This window comes from Hirundo rustica, chromosome 2 (assembly GCF_015227805.2).
Source record: "Hirundo rustica isolate bHirRus1 chromosome 2, bHirRus1.pri.v3, whole genome shotgun sequence".
Lineage (NCBI taxonomy): Eukaryota > Metazoa > Chordata > Aves > Passeriformes > Hirundinidae > Hirundo > Hirundo rustica.
Genome location: NC_053451.1, coordinates 5,256,789 through 5,282,056, shown reverse-complemented (window position 1 = coordinate 5,282,056; position 25,268 = coordinate 5,256,789). Strand labels below are relative to the sequence as shown.

The following is a 25,268-nucleotide window of genomic DNA, read 5'->3' as shown; positions in this document are numbered from 1 at the left end:
TGGCACCAAAGGATGAATTAAAGGAGAACAGCCCCCACTGCCGCCCCTGCTCAAACAGATAGCAGCAAAGAAAAGCCAGACCACAGCTCTGAGAGAAACTCAACACGTAGGGAGTACGTTTTCTTCAACTCAATCTTAAAAGCAGGTTGGAGAACCAAACTTTTTCCTGAGCACCCTTCTTCTAACCTATGTTGAATATGTAAAGCAAGGACACAAGATTTACAGCCAAGTGATTTTCCACTCCGGGCACATGGAACAGGATGAAAGTAAATTTGTGGGTGTTTATCCTTGATTTGGCAGAGAAAAAAAATGAGGGAGGGGCTGTGTTTGAGGGAGGGTATCAAAGATCAGAGCCAGATGCTCCTGCACGGAGCTCTGGATTTACAGGAAATTAAGAAGGTAGAGAAGGTGAGGCAAAGGCTGTGTTTGAAGTGAGAGTCAAGGGGTTCTGAGGCTTACAACCATCCAAGGTGCTTGGGGGGAACTACAACACATGCCAAAACCACACCACAGTGGCCTGGGGTGCTTTCATTATACAAAGCCTGGGAGAGCAGAGGCTGTAAATGTAGCTTCAAAAGGAGCTTCTTCTTAAAGTCTTAGCTCTCAGGGCCTATTAAACATTTATGCTGACTGCCACTCCTACTATTTGCTTCAGAGAAAGTACCCGAAATAACCTTTGCTACACAGTGAACTACTACAGCTCTACTGGCTGTGTAGGAGACTAGCAGAGAGCTGTGAGAAACAAACAGAAATGGTGTTGGAAGAGTGTGCTGATGTCTCTATGCAGTCAGCCAGGAAAGAAGAAGGAAAATCTGGCCTGGAACCTGAGAGGGAAGACAGAAAACTTTGCTAGAACTAATGGGTGGATCAGTGATTTGGAGATGGCTATGACTGAGCGCGGCCAGTGGAGGCAAATATAGATATTTAAGAGTACTGACAATTTCTTGTTTCTACCTTACTAAGGTTCACGCTTTTGGGGGAGTCTTCAGACCAGCCTCTAGATCTGTGACTACTGCAGCTCTAAGACGGACGGTAGAGGAAAAGAAAGAAAGCAGACCTCTGTGAAGAAATCAAAAAGAAGACAGAGGATCTTGAGGAAAAGATGAAAAGAAGGGATTAATTTTCCTGATTTGCTTAAAAAGATGTGTGGCTGTGCAACTAGAGTTTAGGATGAGACAGCCAGAAGTACTCAAGGTTTTCACTATAAGAAGTTGTTACTATTAATAGCATATAACACACAAAGATTCACTTATTCCCTCATAGGGACTACCCCAGTAGAGGGCTATGCTGGCGCCTTCCAAGCAGGTGTTCAGAAAATCCCTCAAAGTGACTTATTTCAATAGGCACACACACGATCCTGCAGACTTTGCCTGTAGGAGCTCCTGCTTTCAGTCACACAGCCAGGGGTTGATCCCAATATTCCCTTGTGGCCTTGCACAGAGTGAGCAGACTCAGTGCCTGGATTTTATCAGCTCTTGCAAATTCAGTTGAACTACTGGTCTCTGGAGTTTAGCAGTCCTTGGGAAACCTTCACACTCCTTGTCAGCACATGCTTTTCCTCTTTGGTCTGTTTTCTGGTAATCATTTCTCCACCCAAATCTACAGGACCGATTCAGTTTCACACCAAAGATGCCTTTATGACTAGTGGAGTTGGAGGCTGTTGCGGCTAATCAGAGCTGACTCTATAGAAACTTTGTGTAAATGTGGCTTCTTCCTATTAATGGGCAACCACAGCTCCTCTTCCTGAAATCCAAAGCCACCAAGCTAGGAAAAAGGAATGTTTAGTGTTCACATTTGAATATACAGACCCTATTAAGATGGGACAGACCTTCCCACACTCAGCCTAGGGAAGAAACATTGATTGACTGGTCTGGATTCATATTTGGATGGTATCTGTTTATCCTCAGCCCCTCTGACCTACGTTCATTCGGGTGCTTATCAGCACGGGTATTGCATCTAGCACCCAGCTGATAAGCCTGTCTCCTGAAGGATGGCCAAATCTGACCGAGCTGACCTGAACTCAAATACCAAACGCTAAGTGGAGAGTAGCCTTGAATGCTGCATTCTTACAAACCATTTCAGAAAGTTAAAGTCCTACACATTATGTTGATGGTGCTCAACCACCGATTCTCAGTTCTCCTCTTTCACAGAGCCATAGAATAGCTTGAGTTGGAAGGGATTTTTAAAGATTGTCTAATCCTTGAAGGACATCAGCCTGTTGGAATGCGTCCAAAGGAGGGCCACCGAGATGACTGTGGGATGGAGGAGCTCTCTTACAAGGAAAGGCTGAGATAATTGGATTTGTTCAGCCCGGAAAAAGGACAGCTTAGGGGTGACCTATTTGCAGCCTTCCAGTACCTGAAGATGGAGAGGGACTTTTCACAAGCAACAGGACAAGGAGGAATGGATTAAAACCAAAAGGGCAGGGGTTTAGATTAGATGTTAGGTAAAAAATTCTTTATTGTCGGGGTGGTGAGGCACTGGAATAGGTTGTCTAAAGTTGTGGATGCCCCATAGCTGGAAGTGTTCAAAGCCAGGTTGGATGGACCTCTGAGCAACCTGGTCTAGTGAAAAACGTCCCAGCCCATGGCAGGGGGGCTGGAAATAAATAATGTTTAAAGTCCCTTTCAGCCAAAACCATTCGACGATTCTATGATTCCTTGCGGTCCACAGCCCTGAAGCTGCAGAGAAATCTATACAAATCAGTCTGAACCTTTTTACTGTAACGAGGAGATTTGTGACTTTGTCCTAGATGACAAACTGAATCAGGCTCCGGCAACAGCGAGTGATCGGGTCAGAGGAAAGAGCCTCTTACAGGCCGGACCAAGCGCTTGATGGATCCAGGCGTCCGGGGAAGCTCCCCCGCAAAACGCCCAGAGGCAGCGAGGGCCAGCAAGGCGGGCGCCCAGACCCGTGGGAGGCTGGCGGGATTCCTGAGGGCGGAGCTAGGCGGATACTCGGGGCGGCTATCGCAGCTGCACGCTCGGAGCTCCTCTGGGCAGCGGCCGCTTGTGCAGCGCGGCCGCGTCCATCGCAACCCGCCGCGACTCTGTCGCGACAGGGGAGTGTCCGCCGGGCCCCTCAGCGCTCTGGGAACTACAGCTCCCATGGCCGCGCGGGGCGGGCGCCGCCGCCATCTTGGGCCGGGCGGCGGGGCGGCCATGGCCGCGGGGCGGGCGGCGCTGGCGCTGTGGGCCGTGGCGGCCGCGCTGAGCCGCCTGCAGCCCGCCCTGGCCGCAGGTGAGCGGCGGGACGGCGGGGCGGGAGCGCGGAACGGGGCCGGGCGGCCGGGCGGGCGGCTCCCGCGGCGCCCCGTGGCGGACGGCGGGCTGGAAGGCACGCCCGACGCGCTGCCCTTCCCCGCCTCCCCGCGCCGCCGCCCGTTCTGCTGGCGGATGGGTCGAATGCTTTGGCTTTTCCTTCGTGTGTGTTTTAGACGCCAAGTGGAAAACGATAACTGGCCAAATTAAGAAAGCTGTGGAAGCCTATGAGCCGTGTGTAAAGGAAAATTGCAGCTGCCACCAAAGGTGAGAGACCGGTTTCCTTTCGACTGCGCAGGTCTCCGGACATAGGAGGGAATACTATCGGCAGCGCTGGTGGATTGGGGATTAGCTAGGGAATATTTTGGTCCAGAGGTGTCGCATCTGCAGCTATGGGACCGCCGCTGGTCACACACCCTTGTTACCCTGCACTTACAGTGCGTATGTTCACATCACTTCATATATGACCACACAATAAACCGTACCCAGAGCTGGTGGCATTTCTCGTAACAACCCGCTTCTACCTTCTCACTCAGTAGGACTGGGGGGGTTGGTACCTCTAAGCAGCATTTTTATTTAGAGGAGGAAAAGGAATTTAGGAGTTATCGTGTTCTTCTGCCTTTAGGATGAGGATTTCAGATGCAGAAACACAAGATGCCCAACTTCAAGCCTCCTATTTAAAAGTATCAGATGTGCTCACTCGTTTTGGGGTTTGAGTGCTATATTGGCTTTTAAAATCAGATGAGTCATATTGAACAACTGTTTGTACACTCTGTTTGGAGTTTTTGATCTTCATTGCTCTTTGAAATATTGATGAGGGAAAGTCTCTTCTAGCAGAACCTTCCAGTCTTTTTCCCAAGTTCCAAATCAGATACAGCCTAAAGACATATCCTAATCTTTAAACATACACCCCACCAGCTCCTGCCCACCTTTGGGCAAAACACCTTCCCAAGTGGTAACAACCTCCAAATTTGCCACAAGACATGATAGTCAATAGTAGCATGAAGTGAGAGTGGTTGTGGATGTGACATGGCGCTTCAACTCTCTTCCTGTTCTCAAGCTCATCCCGTTTGCATCCCTGCCAGACTGCTCATGCTTTTGTGGTCAGACTATCTGCACAATGGCAATTCCTGACATAGTTTGTACTGCTCTCTACCCGATTAGGAAATAGCAGAATTCTGGTGGTTGGAGGGGACCTCTTGAGATCATCAAGTCCTCTGCTCAAGTAGGGTTGCCAGGACTTTGACCAGTAATGCTGAATATCTCAACACTGATATGTCAAAGAAACTCCACAGCCGCTCTGTACCAGTGTTTGGCCACCCACACAGCAGGATCACCCTGACAGTGTTTCCTTAAACTGAAACATTGACATCTACCTAAAAGTAAAGAATGTTTCCTTGGCTGTTTGTGCTTCCATGCTGTGTTCCTGGAGCTCACTGGTGATGTGCAGAAGTCGCAGGACACGTGCTGCATAGGCCTGTCCTCCTGGGCCAGCTTTCACTCACCCAGTGCTCGCGGGTGAATGGTATTTCATGCAGCTAGACTGTTACCTACATTTTTAATGTCTACATAGCATGGCATTTTGTGAGGAATTTGGTCTTGGTGTGCTCCATCGTTTATGGAGAGCCAGAGCACAAGGCTGAAGTGAGCTGAAGGGTTTTACCCAAAACATGCCAGGGTATGTCAGGTACTTTTGCGAGAGAGAGATTAGAGTTGTCCTGTGCTGGGCTTTGTGTTCAGGCAAACAGCACGTAGGTAAAAATCTGAAGCTTGGACCTATGAGTCTCTTGAGGAACTCCCAAGTGACTTAAATTCTCACACCAGAGTTCCTAGGAACTACGTAGAGCTTCTTTTAGCTAGAAGCCTGTTCTACACTCTGTAGTAATTTAATGCACAGTATCCTCCCTGTGGTACATAATAATGGCTGATGGTTTTGTTTCAGTGTCTGGAAGCAGGACCTGGCTCCTTTTCGAGGTGGCATTTCCAAGGAGACAATGTCAGATGTGGTGAGCCGGAAGCTTGGGACCCACTACCAGATAATTAAAAACAAACTGTATCGTGAGCAGGACTGCATGTTCCCTGCGAGGTAAGAGCTGTGCAGAGTGTCTGCTCTCCCTAGCTGGGACAGATGTGTACTTCCAACACTGCCAAGTTGGAAGTTATTGAGTACAATGATATTTCATAGGTCTGAATCAGAGTGGGAGCCCACAAAATAAACTGTTAGGCTTATGTGCCTAACAGGGAAGTGTCACTGTTGCACTTCAGTGTACAAAGGGTTGGTTGGTTGTGGGATCCCAGACAGAGCTCAGATCAGGCCAGATTTAATAGGATGTGTTGCCTCATTAGTGTCCATACTGCAGTGGGACTTGGAGGCTGCTGTAGGCAGTTCCCAGTTTGCGTCATAGCGTGGCTTAGGCTCGCCATCTCTTCTGCCTCTGTGCAGAACAAGGCTGCAAGAGACTGCAGGAGTCTGCCTCCTTATTACAGCTCTTTTGCCATGTGTCATTTCTCCACAGATGCAGTGGAGTAGAGCACTTCATTCTGGGGATCATCCACCGCCTCCCTGACATGGAAATGGTGATCAACGTGCGAGACTACCCCCAGGTTCCCAAGTGGATGAAACCCATTGTCCCAGTCTTCTCCTTCAGCAAGGTACACACACCTTTAAAAGCGGAGCATTTCCAAGATGTGCATGTCCTTCTTTCTCTTGGGAACATATTTTTGAGGATGGCTCTCTGCAGGTTTTCTGTGGGTCAAAATTGCTTGCTCCTTCTTGCTCTTTGTTTCATTTTGCTTCCAGTTTTCTGGCAGACAGACTTGCAGATCGATTTGATAGATCAGCTTTTCCCCTCATTAGCTTCTCTTCCAGGTCAGAAAGTGTGCCTGTGCTGCAGTGGAATGGTGCACAGCTGGATGGGATATGTGCCAGTATTCCTCCCATTTGCTACAATACCTCTGTTAAAATTGTAGCCATAGTTTATCAGCAATATTAAGGATTTTTGATCATGTCAGTTGTCATACAGTTATCTCATTTAATGTGAATATTTTAGTCCTTTTTTTTGTGGTACCACAGATGGGTGTTTCTATAATCTTGTCCTCTTCTGTGAACCCTTTTCTCTCGGACTCCCTTTTCCACCTGCAGATGAGTGCACACACGCAGAGGCGCATGCACACATGGAGACAATCGCTCTTTGCTTCTCTGTTCCCAGACTCAAGAACCCTCCTGCATGTTTTCCTACCTCTCTCACTGTTAAACCTGACTGTAGCATAGTGTCTCATCCTTTCCAACAAAATGTTCTCACACCTTAGGCTTTGGCTAGTCTTGCTTTGCCTTAGTGTATGCCCTGTATGCCCAAATCCTGCACTTTCACGACAAATCCTATTCTTGGCTGAAGTCCAGCAGACAGTAAGATGCAAGGAGAAGCAATGAACTATTTGGTCTTGCTAGTTCAAACCCAACTCTGTTTCTGCTTGCTTGCATCATCTTACTCTGAACCTAAACCTTCAGCTCATGTAATCTGAACCATAATATCCATAACTATTGCCTACTCCTCAGCGATCCTAAAATTCCCTCTAGATCTTCAGTACAGGCAATAACCATGTTCGCTGCTGGATGTAGCAGTAAAGCCAAGCTGTCTTGCCCCTTGACTGTTGAACAACCTTAACTCTAGCCAGCAGAATCCAAGTTTTTGCAAAGCAGGTTGCAGGAGTTTAATCTTTGCAGCTGTGTTCATCGTTCTGGCCCTGGGTGCCCTGCAAGAAACTGAGCTCTGCGCTCACTGTTGTCCAGTATCTGAACGGTAACCTCAATCCTATCTTAATTGAAACACAGTGGCCTAGGCACAGCTCACATTTCAGCAGCCAGTGTTAGGAAGACTTCAGGGTGCTGGTCCCATGTGCTTTCTAAAGCTGAAAGTACAAGGGAATTGAAGTATTGTCCTGTCCTGCATCTCAGAAGGTTGATCATGGAGCTTTCATGGTCTGTTACCCGTGCCTGGTTGTAGCAGGACTGAGAAGATAGAGAAGCACACATTCATTCAAGTTGGAAGAGACCTCAGAAGGTCACCCAGTCCAGCATCTTTGCTCAGAGTAGGAACAGCTCTGGGCTGCGTCCTGCTCAGATCTGAGCGTCCCTGGGGACAGGGCATCCACAGACAGTTCGACCTGCTGTCAGAATGTAAACATGTTTCCCACTATCTAACTGGAATTTCTCCTCCTGTAATCAAAGCCTGCTGCAACTCCTTCTGGCTCTGCACTTCGGAAAGAGTGTGCCTCCTCCTGAGCTCTCCCATTGGGCAGTAGGAGATGGAATTTACATTCCCCCAAGCCTCTTCTCCCTGTGCATGGACAAACCCATTCCTCAGCCCCTGTTCCTAAGTCATGTGCACTAACCTCCTTGGACTCACCAGGATCTCCAGGTGACAGATAGATGGATAATTGTGTAGGAAGTTTACTACTAGTGCAAGGAAATTGCCTATGGTCTGGTTTCATGGAAGGATTAATCTGAAGTGCTGGTCTTCCCTCCAATAACATAAGGGGATTTAAGCAACCAAACAGGAGTGAGGAACTGGAATTCTTACATGGCCTGGATATTTGTTACAGTGAATTGTTAAGTGATCTCTAGGAAGTCTGGAATGAACTGAAGCGTTGGAGGCCTTAATGTCAAAGTGTCTCTAAGTGCCTCTGTCTCTGAGGAGGTAATAATGCCTCTTGACTTACCATCAGAAGAAAACATTTGTAGTTACACAGGCACAAGCCTTTAGAAAGGTGAGTTGAGCTCAGGTCTTTTGCTATATACAAATCAACTGCATCATGGATCTCTTTTGCTATTTTCTACATGAAAATCCTGTGTCATCACACAGCAAGACAAAGCCTTTTAAAAACCACTGAAGCATTTCACTATTGAGCTGTCTTCATATGAACCCTGCCCAGGGAGGTCGTGGAATCTCCCTCTGGAGACATTCCAAACCCACCTGGACATGTTTCTGTGTAACCTGCTCTAGGTGAGACCCTGCCATGGCAGGGGGCTTGGACTGGATGATCTCCAGAGGTCCCTTCCAGCCCTAATAATTCTGTGATTTTTGTAAGCCCAGCAGATGGTGACTGCAAAGCTCTTGTGGCCTCTTTTGGACACATAATGGAGAAAGCCAACGGAGCTCCCAGAAAGAACATTTCTTACTGGTGGGCTCAGTCAATGAACCAAAGCAGGTATTACTCTCATTCTTGCATTACTCTCCTTTTTCTCAAGACATCTGAATACAATGATATCATGTATCCTGCCTGGACATTTTGGGAAGGAGGACCAGCTGTTTGGCCAATTTACCCAACAGGCTTAGGGCGCTGGGACCTCATGAGAGAGGACCTCAGAAGGTATGTTTTGGAAATGGTTACATGTGGGGAGAGGTTTCGTGGAAGACAAAGGTACATCTTGCACTGAGCAGCACTGGGCCAGTGTTGATGTCTAAGACCATGGGCCTGTTGGTCTGCGGTCTGTCCTGCTGCCTCATATTAACTACCTACAGCCTGACTGCTGTATGGGAATTCTCCATGGAAACCTTGGATGATGTCACTGTTAAAATTAGCTCCTCTGTTTGCAACCCTTTAGTAAGGAATGCAGAGGACAAACTATGCACATCTTTCATGCTGTCAGGGCCAGATTACTATCGGGTTTGGGGAGAGCAGGTTTGTCAATAAAGTAGCAGTTATCTTCTGCCTGCAGAAATCTCCCCTGATGTATAGAAATATTCTTCTTTCTTTTAAACTACTTCTCTAGGAGCTGTGGGGGGTTTTTTGTTTTTGTTTTTGTGTTTTGTTTTGTTTTGTTTTGTTTTTCCCACTGCAAGGATGATCCAGGATGTTTGTATAAGCTTATGAAAGGTTAAAGGAAAGCCTTCATTAGATCTGCTTTTATTTGAGTGTTATTGTGCAATAGAAAAACCTGGAATGATTCCTAAGAATCAAGAGTCACTACTAGGCTAAGCAGAAGACATTTCTGGCTAGGAGTCTTCCTTTTGGCAGGATCTTTTGACTTTCTAGCAGAGCAAGGGGCTTTCCATGGAGAGTGACAAACCAAGTGTGCAACACACAGAAACAAAGTAGCAAAAACCACTTCTATGTAATTGACTTGACATCCTAGTGCAACATTGAATCTTTTGCTCTTCAAAATCTGAAGATCCACGTGGTCATTCTAGCTAAAGCTTAATGTGTTGGAGTGTAATGGAGGTCCAAAGCATTTACTCATCCTTGTGTTTTCACTCTGTCTCTGGGTTATAAGGAGATGCAAAGCTTGACCTGCACAGGTAGATCTTTCTGGGGGTCAGGACCTGCAGGTGCAGTAGAAAAGTGTGGCAGAGTTCCCCTGAGAGATGGTGAGGCAGGTGACTGCCGTGATAGAAAAAAAACCGCAGGTGAACAGCTATTTTGAAGGACGTGATTAGGTTTAAAATGAAAGTGACTAGGAAAAACAATGAACTCCTGTGTTTTAAGTGCAAAACACTCCGTGGGTTTTTTGTTTCTTGATTGGTAGTTTTCTTTTGTAGTGGGAAGTGACTGATCAGAAACTCTAGTCGTTTTTCACTATCCATATTCAGTGAAGTACAGCAAAATAAAGCCACAGTAGAAAAAGTGGATTCAAATCTTAGGTAGACTTTTTATACCTTTCAAGGTTTGGTGGGGGGCTGTGTGTAATATGCTGTTTTGCCTGAAAGGTGTTCTGTAAAGTAGCCTAGTAAATTGTGCTACCTTAAAACAGGAAAACCTGTTTCATTGGACTTTGTCTGAGAGGGTTTTTTATGCTATAATGAAGAAAGTGATTTCCATCAAAAATGAAGAATGGGAAAAGACATCATGCTGTGAAAGCTGATGAGAGTGTTGTTTCATGGTTATATTAAATCATTTATTTCCATGTATAAAAAATATTTTCAGATCTGCAGAAAAATGGCCATGGAAGAAAAAAATCTCTAAGGGATATTTCCGAGGATCCAGGTGAGCATTTTTTCCTGCAACAGAAGATTCTACTAAGAGAGGCTGTGACAGCTCTCTGTATGTAGAAATTTCCATGTCTCCAAGTCCTAATCCCTAATTAAGTGTAACTCAGAACGTGTTTTCCAAAAGTAAGGAAAGTGAGACATGTTGTACAGCATTGCACTATTAGTTGTTCTCCACAAGAGCTGCCATTTGCAGCTAGTTTATTATAATCACCTAATATTGGAAACAGAAGCCGTGATGGATTTGCCACATTATTTCTTAATGACTAAAACTGTCACCTCAGGAACCCGCTTGTTTTGTTCTGTGAAGGAAACTGCAGGTGCTTGATACAAATTTAAAGATTTAATATTGCTGTTCATGCTTCCTGCCAATGTGAATGCTTTATTTGCTGTGCAAGTGCTCCACACTGAATGAAAAGTATTCTGGCCTTAAGTTACCTGAGTGGTGGGGGATAAGAGAAGATTATTTTTGGCGTCTCCCCAGTGACAGTTTCAAACAATGTTAAACCCCATACTTTGTTTCTTCCCCTTCCCCAACAGGGAAGGATTTGATGGCTTAACAGGTAGACTCAGGAGGTGATGAGGAATCTCAGGTGTTTCAGGGACATCATAACCTTGTTTATCAGCAGTGTTCTAAAGTCCTGTCAGAGGGATCACTGCTGCAGATGCTGAGCATCTCTTAACTCTCTCTGACTAAGGTGGGAGTTAAAGCTTTTGGCACCCATCAGGATAAAGGAAGCAGGATTTGTCCTGGGAATTGTTTAAATAATACTGTTAAATATATAGTCATTCAAATGACTTGGTAGCCATAACTCATTCTCTTCTATTAATATACCCTTGGACAGAAATACCCTGTGGGACACACCTCATAATGTTTTGGGGCTCACAGGGAGGTCAGCCTCAGAAAGAAGCAGTGCCTCGAGTCCTGTGGTCTGTTAGCTGCGTGGGGTCGTGGGGATTGGCAATCAGTGACAATGTTTCTTTTTCAGAACAAGCCCTGAGAGAGATCCCCTCATCCTGCTGTCCCGAGAAAACCCGGAACTTGTTGACGCTGAGTACACTAAAAACCAGGCTTGGAAATCTGAAAAGGTGTGTGGCTGTTTGTCTGTCTTCTGAGTGTGAAGGCCAGAAAGGGTGGCTTTGATGAGAGAGAAACATCCTGCTGGAGAGTTGTGGGTGATCCTTTGGAGTGGGGGAGGTTTGTAGTTCCCTTGATGGCCGCACCTCTCTGACAGATGAAAGGAAGGAGTCTCCAGAGCCTGGCAGGCCAAACACTTCTCTTCCTTCTATGCTTGTTGTTCAAGGAAGGGAGAACACATAAGAAAATGAATCTCTGCCAATCTCCTCTCCCACAACAACAAAATTGGCCAACCCTTCCCCTTCTGTCTCTGAGCTGCTTCTCTGGTGTTTTCAGTCTTCAAACCCTTTTCTGTTTTCTCCATTTCTTGATCCTGTTGTGGATAACTTGCTGATAAACTGTTGCTGATAACTTTTTAGTTTCTTACTTAGTCTGCAGTCCAGCTCTCTCCAGACAGTCTTGGTTAATCCAGTTACACTTGGCTTCACACAGTCCATTGTCCCAAGCTGTTTTCCACTCTGTAGCTGCCAACAAAACATTATCATTTAATGTGTTTGTGCTGGCATTCCCTTACAGGCAGTGTGTAATTTACTGAGCTTTTTTTCATGTTTGAAGGGCCGGGGCTTCTTTATAATCCTTCTAACAGCCCACCAGAGAAGGTTTTCTCAGAAGTGGGAATGGAAGGTTTTCACACATCACCTTTGTTTCTAACTGAGAAGGAAAACAAATTAAATCACCATCTGAAGCTTACTGTTTTGTTTTGTTTTAATTCTCTTTACTTTAAGGACACCTTAGGAAAGCCTCCTGCAAAGGAAATTCCACTGGTTGATCACTGCAAATACAAGTAAGAGTTTTGGTTAGTAAAGCTGTTCAAGGGCTGTGGGTTAGTCTTTCCTTGCGTGGTGTAGGGCCTCATTTTATTTTAAGGTCTAAGCCAACAACCAGCTTCATGTAGATATGAAAGCTTGTGAGCAGATATGAGAGAGTTGAAAATTTGGGAGCTTAGCATGGCAAGTGCTGCCACTGGGTGTATGTAGTAAAAGAGAGAACCTGAAATCCGATTAACAGACACAGTATTAATTAATACTTTTTATGTTGTTTGGGAGAATGTGGTTTTGATTTACAAAGGTTTCTATTCTTTAATTACTTTTGTGAGGGGTTTTTGCTGTAATAGTCTCACAGGTTTCTATCTACAACATAAACTCTTAGTGCGTGTGCACTTGTGTGTCAGATGTTTTGTTTTTTCTTCTGCTAGTTGTGATTCTGCCAGCCAGAATCTGCTGATATAAGAGCTCAGTCATTTGGCTGAATCTGTGCTTTTGTGCAAATGTGATTGACTTGTCTCATTTTGTATTTCACTAGACTGTAGTCCAGATTTCTCCCTTCTGTCACACACACACTGCCCGGCTCTGATGCTCCCCAGCCCATCATATGGTTTAGGCTGAGACCTTCTCACAGACTTTTGCTGTAGCTCAGGGTGGTAGGATCAACATGAACTTTTGTCTGCTCCCTTCAGTGTAGGTGTTACAGCAGGCTGGCTTGGCTGAGGTCATGGATGGTGAGAGCTGTGTCTGGAATTGGACAGAGGCATTTCCTTGCTTCCAGACCATCATTCTTCTTACATCTCTACACGCATTTGTTAAGTTCCTAAAACAGTGAGCTCCTCGTCCCTTCCTTGAGATCCTAGGTAGTGAAAAGGATGCAAAGTAATGTCAGATTTACTCCTTGTTATTTACTGCTAAACTAAGTTTAGCTGCAATTCCCATCTTACCCGAAATATATATAATATATAAGCTCCATCTCACCCAAAATAGCTTCATTAAAGGAAGAACTCTCTTCCCCCAGCCCAAAATGTTTGACTTCAAAGATCAGTTGTATGTTCTGGGGAGGTTTACCCATAGGAAAAACAGCTTTCCATATAATAGGAGAAATGTGGGTTTGATAAAGAAAGCAAGTAAGCAAACAAAGATTCTTATGAGATACGGTTTGCAAAGAGAAATACCCCCTTGCCACAGTCAAGCCTGCTTTACTAACTTGGCAGAAAACACTGAAAACAGAATCGTGGATTCTTTGTTATCTGTGAAGTCCATCTGTTGTGTGCTGGCCCATTTAACCTCCTAGGGCTGCATTCCCAAGTTAATATGAAACAATTACATTCAGATTAAAGCAGAGTACCAGAGGAAAAAATAACCTGAGATAGATGTGGCAAAGCACAACGATGAACAGAGAAGCTTTACTGCAAGGCAAGAGAGAATTGGGAAAACTTACCTTGCAGTTGACAAAGCCTCTGGGTGACCCCATAGTGTCACAAAATCCGTGTTGTGACCTTCCACGACTTGTTGGCAATTGTCCACGAGGCCTCGTCGGTTTGTCACAGGCAGGTGCCTTTATCAGAGGTAAAGCCTCACACCTTGAATTTCTCACTGAGTTTTGACAGACAGCAGAAACTCAGCCAGCACACCCTTAACTTGAGCTCACCTTTCCTGTGAACAGCTTCAAATAAATGCCTTTCCTCTGTTTTAGTGACTGGTGTGCTGCTCAGCTGCTACCTGTCAGGGATGGTTCACTGCTACTTGGAGACCAGCACACTTTAGTGTATTTCCTCACACCAGATGTGTAATCAGGTCCCTCTCTTTGCTCATCCTTTTAAAGGTACCTGTTTAATTTCCGGGGAGTGGCGGCCAGTTTCCGCTTGAAACACCTTTTCCTGTGCGGCTCACTCGTCTTTCATGTGGGAGAAGAGTGGCTGGAGTTCTTCTACCCCCAGCTGAAGCCTTGGGTCCACTACATCCCGGTGCGGTCAGACCTCTCTGACGTCAGGTGTGAGGCCTGAGGCCGCTCCATGGAGCATTCCGTACCATGGGGAAGCCTTTGGGAAGGCGGGATGGTTTGTGTTAGGCCATGAAGTGCCTCCACTCAGAGTAATCAGGCAGACTCTCAGAGGTCATGGTCTTTTCTCTTGATCGCTGCCCCCAAAGAATCCTTTGCTGATATTGCCTGGGGAGTACAGTTTCACTGGAGTAACTCTTTCACTCTCACTGAAATCAGCAGGCACTAGACACTTATATTTGTTAGTGAGCAGCAGAGATAGGGGGGAAGAGGAACTTATCAGTGGGCCAAAAATGTGTTAGCTCCCAGATTTTAGGATGTTGTCCAGAACTGATGTGAAACAATCAAGAAGTTTCTTGTGTGCTCTGTGGTGAGCAGCACCTTCACTCACTTGTAGACCTCTAACCTCAACCTCCCCAACAACTTAGCTAAGGGATGATGTTCTCCACCGAGCCAGTTGTTTCATAGCATTTTTTGTGTGTGTGTGTGTCTTCATTTTAGGGAGCTCTTGCAGTTTGTAAAGGAAAATGATGCCATAGCACAAGAGATTTCAGAGAGGTAAGCAGCGTGTCCTTCCTGGCTATTAGGCAGTCTTCTTCCAAAACATTTTCTTACACTGCTTTTGAAGGGGTTTCCCATCAAAGAGAACCGTGTATTAGTAGGGTGGGTATAACTGATCTTCTGCACTAACAGCAGGAGGGCTGGAGCACTCATAACAAGCAGAGGGAAGCAGATAACAGGATGCTGTGCTCAGCTCTTTGGTTCACATGTGACCCATGTGAGGAACCCCATGGAAGGCTGGCAGAGGTTGGGAGCTTTTGTCTCAGGATGAGGTGAGCTGGCTCCTGGGAGCTGTGTCTGCACTGCAAACATCATCTATCCTGGCTGATCTGAAGCAACAGCAGTGCTGCTCTAGCTGTATGTGATAAGTGAAATCTGGTATTTATTATCCTAGATAGCAAATACTGTCTTGAGGATAGCAAAAGCACTGCGACTGTCAGAGCTGTGGGCATGAATGAAAATTGTAAAATTAAAACAGACGGCACAGAGCAGTGCGTGTTGTTTCTCATTTGAAACAAGGAAGAGTGAATGTTGATATACATCCAAACCAAAACTAATGATTCTTGTAGGAACTGGAAAACAGTCCTGACTGTGCCTTGTGTGTTTCCAGGGGACGTCAGTTCATCACTGAGCACTTGGAGATGGAGGACATCTCTTGTTACTGGGAGCATCTGCTGTCTGAATATTCCCAAACCTTGACTTACAAAGTGAAAAGGAGGAAGAGCTACAGCGAGATCCCTTCTGGACGACTGAAAACAGAACTGTAGACTTTTCTGTTTATCTCTTCGGCTCAAACTGATCACTGTGGAAATCTGAAGATCAGTATTAACTTATTTCTTGCTCTCTCAGACTTACTTTTCACACTAGAGCTACAGAGAAGAGCTGTAGGCTGACTGGAATGTTGCTTCCAGTCAGTGGCACCTGGTTATACTGTCACCACAAGAATGTTAGGCAGCATGTTGGATTATGGCTGTTTAATGGGGTGGTCAGTCATGCCTAGAGGAGGAGTGTTAGTATTTAGGACTTAGAAACTACCTGCCTCAGAATGATCCTAAATCCCATTCAGTCGATGAGAAGCCTTACTGGACTTCTTACCAAAAGTCATGGCAAGGGACACAGACTGAGCTGCACTCAGCTGGCAAATACTTGCCCCTTTGTTTGGCAAATGTTTTCTCAGCTGGGTGATAGCACTTGGGTATTAGGGGTTCTCTGACAGAAGCAGGTACTAGGATTTGGGGGTAACATTTCTGGATAGCTTAGAGTTTATGTTTGTGTCGGGTTTTAGAGGTTGATGGTAAGGTTTTCACATGCCCTTGGAAGGATTACTGATCCTTGCCGAGTTACCCTACCTACCTCACAGGGGAGCAGCAGGTGGTGGTGATGTGGGCATCATCAGTGATGTGCTTGGCAACTGAGACAGAGATGGTTCATCCTCCAACAGATGAGCTGGGTGCCTGCACAGCCCTGCACAACTGAGCCCCTGTTAATTATATCTCACCAGCTGCCTGGCCAGACATCCTGGGGCCCTTAGGAACCCAGAAAAAGTATTCACAGAGGTAGATTCAGCACTTTTTTTCCAAAAGTGCAGAGTCTGCTCTGATCCCCTTCTGTAATCTTTCTAGGATTATTTTGGTTTTGGGTTTTTTTTTAGTTGGGGGTTTTGTGGATTTTATTTTTGAGATTGGTAATACATCTGCTCACTTCAGTACTTTTCTTCCCCACAGCTGTGCCACTTCTTTTCTCATCTCCTTCAGCCTGGTTGAGGGAGTGTCATCAGTCACACAGTAGCTGCTACTGCTCACATTTCCCATTTTGCGTTCAGTCACAGACTGCTTGTTTTTGCTGCATTTATGCTCCCCACAGCCTCGCAGCCCAGGACTGCAATTCCTGAAATGCTCCGTGCCCCCTCAGGTGAGAGGCTGGGAGAGAGCAGCATCTTCTCTGGCAGCCAGACAGGAGAGTTTGGGGTGGCAGGAAGGACACAGGAGCCTCCTAGGAGAGCACCCTCCTAGGTAAAGCAGCCTCAAGTCTGAGAGAGCAGCACATTATAATGGAAGAGAATGATAGCAACAGCTCTCAGGTCCGTCTGCAGTCGGTGTGGATCAGGGAAGCAGGAAATTCGCATGGAACAATAATATTTAAGTGCATGTGTGCCCTCACAGAGGCCTTGCAGCCCTGGTACAGGGACACAGCAGCTGGTCCTGTTGATCAAGTGCTGGTTGCTGGGGCAGTGTGTTGGTTTTGGGACCAGTGCTGGGATTATCCCATCCAGCAAAGGAAGCAGAATGGGGCATTAAAAGAACCTGGTTTCCCAGGAAAACTGTGCCAGAATGGAAAGGGTTTTCTGCTTTTCTATTTTTAGCCAATGGAGAGACAGCACTCCAAGAAACTGAACAGCTCTGTATGATATTTTAAAACCGTTTGTAATGAAGTGCTTTTTGGAATAAAACAAACAAAAATTGAAGTTTTTCTAGATGCATGTTGTTTCATCAGAAAAGTAATGAAAGGTCTGCAGAGCCCCAGCTGTTCCACCTGTAGGTCTTGCGATGAAACTTGATTGTTGCACCTCAGGTGGCCCTTGGCTGAAGTGGTGGTTCGTCAGGAGTGGAAGAATCCCGGGAATTCAAGTCCCGTGGGTTAAAATACGAACAGGCTCGGTGGGAAAGCCCAGGCACCTCCCCTGGTGGGGAACTTGCCCTCCTTTGGTGAAAGGCCTCACAAATGAGTCGGGGGGCACTCTGATGGTTTATGACACCAGTACACGACGGCTACATCTGTGTCAGCACAGTCGAGCCAGGAGTGCCCCATCAGACCTTCCCCGAGGGAAAGGGGAATCCGCAACAGAGCTGTTCCAGGGAAGGCAGTGAGCGCCATGAGAGGCACCATCTCGCCCTGCAGGATTTGCCTCTTAGCGGCCTCAGAGCGCGGGGGCTGCACCGCCTCTGTCCCCAAAGCTCAGCTCCTCTCTCGGGGCTGGGGGAACAAAGCTGGCCCTGCACAAAAGGGGAAATGTTTGCAGTCACTAATCAGCAATAGTGCTGGCCCTCACACGAGCCGAGCGCTTCCGAACCGCGCCGAGCGGTCCCGAGCGCTGCGCTCCGTGCCGTGCCCCGCCGAGGCGCAGGGGGCGCTGCTGCGCCCGCCCGCTGCCGCCGCTGCCGCCGCCGGCTCGGCCATGGCGGAGCTCCCCGGCGCCCAGGCGGGGTTCGGCCGCCCCGCGCCGCTGCCGCAGACGGGCTGGGAGCGGCTCAGAGAGCTCTGGCGGCGAGAGTGAGCGCCGGGCCGGGCTGGGGAGGGGCGGGAAGGGATGGGCCGGGCGGGGCTCTGCGGGGCTGGGCCCTGGCGGTCCCGCCGCGCCGACCCCGACCCCGCGCCCATCGCTGCCCTTGCCTTGCAGCGAGCAGCAGCAGTACCCGGAGGAGACGGTGAACATCGCCAAGTCGGCCTTCACGGCGGGCGTGGTGGGCTGGCTGTACGGGGGGCTGCCTGCCTTCGTCAGCGCCCGCAAGGCATTCATCGAGAGCAGCCACGGCGAGATCTTCCAGAACCGCGCCGATGCCGTGGTACGGGCCCCGGGGGATGCGCGGGGGAGCGCTGGGCCCGCGGGAGGCCTCGGCCCTGGGAAGCCGTCGGTCGTGGAAGGTGCCCTTGGAGGCGCGGTTTGGGGTGACCCCGGAGCCCGCAGGAGGCCTAATTAAATGTAACTCAGAGTGCCTTGGGCCTCGTGTTTGTGGGACGCGTGTGTTTGCCCGATTCTGGTACAAAAAGTTTGCTGGGAGCGTGTCAGTGCGTGCGGCCGGCCCGGCCGGCGGCCGCGGGAGTTAGCGCTGCCCCGCTACCCCACTGCACGCGGTCAGCTTCGGAAAAGTGTCCTTCCTTACTGAGCAGGCTGGTAACAAAGTCTACCGCCCGGTCAAGTGGCTGATTCCTGTGTCTCGAAAAGGCTTTCCGTTTTCAGTGTGCTGACAGGAGACTTCCTGCTATCAAACTGGGATTGTGTTCTTGTCTTATTAATGTGAGTCATTTTTAGACCATCTAAAATTATTTTAGAACAAGAGCACAACAAAGAACGTTTGTGACATTTTATAGATGTATTTGAACTGCCAGGTGTTTGTTATTCAATTAAACTGTTGGTTACCTGGATTGTGAGGAAGAACGCCCCTTTAAAAATCCGCCTGATGTACATTTTGCACCACTTACAATTAGGTTTGGCCTCTGATGTGGTGACCTGCAAATTACCACTGCCTGGCTTCACTCTGGTGACTCTCTGGTATATCTGAACCCAGCCTAAGCACCTAAACACTGGAAGAGAAAATTGATTTACTTTCACGGTATTAACTGCAACCTTTTTAATTTTGGCGAAGCTTCTGTTCATCACATATTTTAAAAAACTTCTTGTTTTCAAAATTTTAAGCGCCAGTGTTAAATGGCAGAACTTGATGGTATATTAGCATTTAATGTAGATGGTTATTATTTATTAACATTTGTGAACTCGTAATGGTGAAGTAGTTCCTAGTTTTTCTGTCTTCTCCATTGCTACTTTCTTGTACTGCCCGCGAAGAGCCCTCCCAGTCCACCCAGATGTCTTTCAGCAGCAGGATTAGAAAGACCAGCTGGCATTCCAAACTGGGATTGATTCTTGGTTTTCCTGTTTGTGTCTGGGGGCAGCCTTTCCTCCGAAGGTGGCTGGTTTGATGAGAGTTGGGCTGCCATTCCCAAGGGACGACGGTCCCGTGACCTGGCTTGCAGCGGGCTGGCGGTGCTGGCGGGAGGAGCGGGCTGTGACCTGTGACATGTCCTCTCTGTCCCCTCAGCAATCTGCACACCGCGCCGGTCTCCGGAGCTTCATCCGCTACGGCTGGCGCTGGAGCTGGAGGGTCACGGCTTTCGCCACGATATTCAAGTGAGTGTTCCCTGACGGCAGAGGGAGCCGAGCTGCCCTGTCCCTGTGCTTGTCCTTCAGCACCAGTGGCCAGCAGCTCTCCGTGCCAGCAGTGCCCACAGCCCTGGTGATTGATTGATTGAGGCTCCTTAATGTGAGTCTGGTTGGTCGGGCAGGAGCATGAGGAGGGTTTAACCTTTTAGAATTGCCCCAGAATTCTCATCTTCTGATGAATCAACACAAGCCCTAAGTGCAGAAAAGCCCTGTTTGTACATCTAATCCCTGCTGTTACTGACTTGAATGCTGTTCTTCCCCTTCTCGACAGCTGCTTTCTGCTTTTGCTTCACGTCTTTTTGTTCTTTTTCTCTGACGGAGTGTTAAAGTGTGTTGGCAGTTTCTGGAAGTGCTTTCTAACCCACACTGATTTTTGTTCTTTCTGCTATGTCTCATTACTCCTAGTTTGTATACACTGACAATACTCGCAATTGTCACTACTCCTACCTTGTATACACTGGTGTTACTCACAATTCTTTGTTCTTATCCTCAGATAATTGCAAGGGATTGTCTTGTTCTTGAGCAGTTGCTGAATATCAGACCTACCATTTCTATGAGCCTATACAGGTCTTCAGATTTTTCCTGCACACACAAAACCAATGCAGAGAGTGTTCTGCTTCCCTGATTTTTTTCCATGTGTGTTTTCAGTGCATTTCTGGCAATAGAACATCAATCTAAGCGTGATCTTCTGAGCAAAGCCCTTTCAAACTAGAAATATCTCCTTCCCTGTTGTTTAGACTAGTAAATTTATAATTTTAAACCTGCATTGACTCTCTCTGCAGATGTGTTCTGTTTAAGTTCTCCTTCTGCTTTTAAGATCCCACAGTATTGACTGGCATTATTTTATATTTCTGTCTCCCTAATTTTTTTGTTCCTTTCTGGATTTCTTCCTCACTGTCTCTTGGTTTCTGTGTCTCTTTTTAGTTTAGTGTCTGTTTTTAGGCTTAGTTAGCGTGCCGCTTGCTCTCTGTCCTGGAGCTTTTGATTTCTTTGGGTTTTCCTGGATTTCTTTGGATTTGACATGTAACCTCGTCATCCTCCACCAGGTGTCTCCCTGCAGTCAGATCAGCCCCTTTTTCACCGGCCCCTTGGAAAAGGTTCTGGACGGCGCTATTTGCCGCTCAACTTTGTTTCTGTAAAGCCCTAGTCGAAAATTTCATCCCGCAGTTGTGAAAACTTTTAAATTTCACGATTAAACCCCAAATTGTTCGGGATTATCTGTGTTGGAAAGGAGAGGAGGATTGCTGTTGGCTTGTCAATGTCGTGCAGGAGGCTGGGGAGTGTGTGGCTGCTGAAGGGAGAACAGAGGGGTTTGGGGCTTAGCTAATGTTTTAGGAAGAGTTGGTTTACCTACCCCAGAGTTAGAATCTGCTGCCACAGGAGCAGGTGACCCTGCTGATGTCACAAGTGTGACTTAGGCTGTTGTGCTGGGGATTGTTTACAAGGCAAGATCTTTCTGACACACGGATCAGCTTCTGGGGTACATGTCCTGCATCAGGACTGACTGACTGATAGGACCTTTTCATTGCTCAAATTCTTTTATCCTTGAGTATATTACTTGTTCCTAGGCACTAGACCAGGGAGTTCAGAGAAGTTGTGGGTGCCCCATCCCTGGAGGTATTCAAGGCCAGGCTACATGGAGCTTTGAGCAATCTGGTCCAGTGGAAGGTGCCTGCCTGCAGTGAGGGCTTAGAACTGGATGATCTTTAATATCACTTCCAACCTAAACCATTCTGATTCTATGATTTTATCTGATGGGAAACAAAAATCTTTGATTAAAAAAAAGAAAGAGTATCTCAGATCCAGTTCAGGAACTCTGATACTCCCTGATCTGTGCCCGTGCAGCTGCCCGCAGTAAAGTCAGAGGAGCATGGCTGGCATGTGTGCTCTGAACAGATGGGCAACCAGGCAGTTAGAGGCAACCTAAGGGCTGGCTTAATGAAATCCAGCTTTATTTCAGGCTGTATTTTGCCACCTCTCTTCTCCCTTGTGCACCTGCTGACTTCTGTGCCTTACCTTTGCAGCGTGGTGAGCACGAGCCTGTCTGCGTACCGCGATAAAACCACCATCAGTAATTTTGCTGCAGCAGGAGGTAAGAGTGCTGTAACCTTGTGTGCTTCTGTTTGTAAGCAAGTATCCACATCCCTTGGGCTTGAGCAGCTTCTGTGCCCGTGGGTTTTGCTTCTTGTTCCACTGACTTCGCTCCGTTGTTTGCCTGCTGCGTGCCTTTATTTGTAACAGAGATACTGGCACTGCTGAAACCATTGGGGAGTTTTGTGGTTATCTGTTCATCTTCAAAGTACTTGCTGGAGTGTTTGGGGTGAAAAATGCTTGTGTGGGGTAAAGGCAACCCTTGGTGCATAACCTGTCCTCATAAGCACCTATTTAACAGGGAAAGCATTTTTTATTTCCACTCTTGGAGACAGTTCAGCACACTGTTTACAGGCTGCCCTTTTCATGCTAAATTTTGTATGCCCACTTTTGGCAACAGGGCTCTGGGTGAGTGATCCGCTTGTTCAGTTGTACAGGCTCTATTGCCCTTACAGTAGGATACATTTTTTACTGATCCTTTCTGCCTTACATGGCAGCTACTATTATTAGCTGCTGCTGAACAGAAAAAAGAGTGAGGGAGATCATGCTCCAGCCTAGAGAGAGCTTGGTTTTGCTTTCATAGTTACTTCTGTGATACAGGGAAAAACTTTGGCAGTTTTTCTGAAGCAGAAGGAACTTTGTGCAATGTTTCAGTGCAGAGACCATGGTGACTCTGTGGTGAGGGTCTGTCCCACTGGCCAGGGCACTTGGTTTCTGTTGTTAAAAACAGATTTCAGCTTATGGAGAAGAGAAATGCAGCAAAGCAACTCCCTATGTTGGTGTCTGTGGTGGGGGCTGTTTCTAGTTTCAGTGGGTTTGTTCTTTTTTTAGCCTTCACAGGAGCCCTGTTCAGAATGCACTTAGGCCTGCAAGGCCTGGTGGGCGGCATCGTGTTTGGAACGGTATTTGGGTGAGTTGTGACTGCTGCACACCCCGAGCCTGGAATCACAGGTGGGGCTACAGGGGCTTCCCTTCCTCTCTTGCCTTGAGGGATTATTGGTATCTCTCTTGGGACCTCATGATGATCACTTTTCTTCCAACCTTCAAACTGTTTTTCTTTTCTTCTTTGGTTCTTGTTTTGTGTTTTGCTGCTCTCTCAGTAGTGAGAGCTCAGTAGAGCATCTTATTTGCTGCTGTTTGCCTATTAGAGGGAACAGCTTAGGCTCCACCAAAGCGAAAAAGTGAAGCAGCAGCCATTAGGAAACACTGAGGGAGTTACCTGCACGGTTGGGCTGTAAGGTGACACGTGTTTTCATGTGCGTCTTGCAGTCATGAATCTCCTCAAGTTCCCTGGGGCATGGAGAAACCCCTGGTTCTCTCTCAGAGGCTCTGTGCTTCTGGACAATGACCTCTAACTCAGGAGAGATCTGACTTTTCAAGCAGGGCTGGGATGTCTTCTCCAAGTGCTGACCTGTAAATATCCTCACAAGTGAATATGAGGATTCTGCCTGAAGAGCTTTATTTGTGCTGCTTTGCACCATCAGGATGGTGTCAGCTGTGGGCATACCTGGAAGCAGCCTAGGGAGCTTTACCGGTGAAAACACAAGTACTTCCAGAGCTGGATGGAAGCTGGGCTGGGGTGTCACTGTCTGAAATATGGTTAGGTGTCCTGTGGGGTCTTCACGGGGCACCAGAAATCCTTCCACTCCTTTGTTCCATGTGTGCCTGTCAATGAGTAAATTCTAAATATGTTATCACAGGGGCTCCAGTGAGTCACAGCTGGATAGAAGGCTGTGCTTGGTGGGCAACAGTAGAACAGGAGTACCTTAGTCTGTGGTGTGATGTGAGTTTTGGGGAGTGTGACGCTCCCTTCATGCGGCATCTGGCCCCTGCATGCTCCTTTTGCAGATGCCAGTAAGTTGTTGCTGTTGTGTGTCCCCTGGGTGACTGGTGACTTCTCTGCTTCCTCCTTCAGGGTTCCTGCAGGAGGCTTCCTAATGGCAATGTATGGCTTGGCTGGTGAGACCTTTCAGGAGAAGAGGAATCGTGAGCGCAGGGAGCTGTACGAACAGAAGCTGGCAGAGTGGTGAGGAACAGTTCTGCCCCTTCCAGCTGTGGACTAGGGGGGTGCCTGGGTCTGTGTGTTCAAGCATTTAGAGAAACCACAACACACTAGGCTTTCTAAACCTCAGTTCTTCTCTTGGTTGTTGGTATTGTTCACGTACCAGTCTTAGAAATGCTGATTTAGTCTTCCCAGTCTTTCTTTCATTTCTGCTTTCTTTCCATCTCTGTTAAAGAGAGGAAGGAAGGAGGATAGCTGGAGGCTTGGGGAGAAAAAAGGCCATGACACTGGTCATGTGAATTACTGAAACTTACTCACTAGTTCTAGAAATTTTCAAGAGCTTGGATTCTGCAGTCATGACTCTGTCGGGAAGATACAGGCATAAAACTGCTTTGCACTCTCTTCTCTCCTTAGGCAATCCAGGCTCAATATGACTGAAATCTTAGGCCAAACAGAAAACAATGCCCAGGGAAGACCAGAGGTGGAGAGAGCAAGAGAACTGAAGAGCTGCTGAGTCTTCCCCAGATCTCTGTTGTAAGAAGCTACATAGTTTTGATCCTGCTTGTAAAAGCCTTCAGTCAAAGGATCATGGAAAGTGTTTGTGAATGCAGTTGTATCCTGTGAAAAAGTGTTTTGCTGAAAACATTGTTCAGGGATGGATATCACTGCAGAAGGAGCTTGGAAGGGTCAAACCTGTTCCACCTGAGAAGGTGGAAATGCAGACTTTATAGACCAGGAAGTGTCATCTAGCTTTGTCAGGAAGTGGGGGTTCCAGAGCCTCATCTGGAACCCATTTCACTGCTGAAAATGTGCAAACCACCAGTGATGTAGAAATACTCAAGGTGAAGGAGCCTATGGATGGTTCGTGTGCTAAAGGTGCCCTGATTCCAAAAGTTAATTATGCCCTGGTGAAAGCTGCTCTTCAAACAGTGCCTGAAGAACTTGCTGGTGGTGGTTTCTTACTTGGTTCCTACAGTACTTGGGGTATTTTGCAGTCAGTGTGGAGGAAGGGTGGAGTTGGGAATTGTATGGAAACACCCTGAAAAAGGCATGTTTGGGGTCCCTCAATAGAAGCCTGAGTGGGCCACAGAAAACATGACTTATTTATGGTTGTGATGGTGGAAGATTTGGCACTATGGACAGTTTTAACAATAAGAAGGCCTCTAATTTCATTTGCAAGTTGGAAATTAGGGGATGACCTTTGGAGGAAATGTGGTTCAAGGCACTCAATAAAGCCATCCAGCAGTGGTGTCCGTGTCCATGTTCTTATGTCAGTACAGCGGGTACTTTATGCTAGTACTGTGTTGGTACTAGAGAAGCACCTTTGATTGATATTCCCTGAGAAGGGCTCTAAGATCCCACCAAACATTCCTCTACCCAGCAGTAACAAAGGCAAGAGCCACGGGAATGCCAGCTCTATTATTTTGTTCCAGAGATGAGCTGTTAACTCAGAGCTGTTACCTGTGGGTGGTGCTGGAGTTCCTGTACAATGGTCTGTACTCAGAAGGGTGAGGTGGCCAATCTC

General features: G+C 47.1%; 2 protein-coding genes across 2 annotated transcripts; both read left to right on the top strand.

The window, feature by feature from the left end:
* The first annotated feature begins 3,161 nt into the window (after positions 1-3,161).
* POGLUT1 (protein O-glucosyltransferase 1) lies at positions 3,162-17,178 on the top strand. The gene is made up of 11 exons (XM_040055836.2): positions 3,162-3,240; positions 3,437-3,527; positions 5,203-5,346; positions 5,777-5,912; positions 8,509-8,630; positions 10,185-10,244; positions 11,236-11,335; positions 12,110-12,168; positions 13,977-14,144; positions 14,655-14,711; positions 15,325-17,178. The coding sequence occupies exons 1-11, from the start codon at positions 3,162-3,164 to the stop codon at positions 15,479-15,481; spliced, it is 1,173 nt and encodes a 390-aa protein (XP_039911770.1). The 3' UTR covers positions 15,482-17,178.
* A 692-nt stretch (positions 17,179-17,870) lies between these two features.
* Positions 17,871-24,992, top strand: TIMMDC1 (translocase of inner mitochondrial membrane domain containing 1). The gene is made up of 7 exons (XM_040056831.2): positions 17,871-17,984; positions 18,112-18,277; positions 19,529-19,617; positions 21,675-21,742; positions 22,573-22,651; positions 23,657-23,767; positions 24,158-24,992. Exons 1-7 carry the CDS (start codon positions 17,890-17,892, stop codon positions 24,255-24,257), a joined length of 708 nt encoding a protein of 235 aa, XP_039912765.1. The 5' UTR covers positions 17,871-17,889; the 3' UTR covers positions 24,258-24,992.
* The last annotated feature ends 276 nt before the right edge of the window (positions 24,993-25,268 follow it).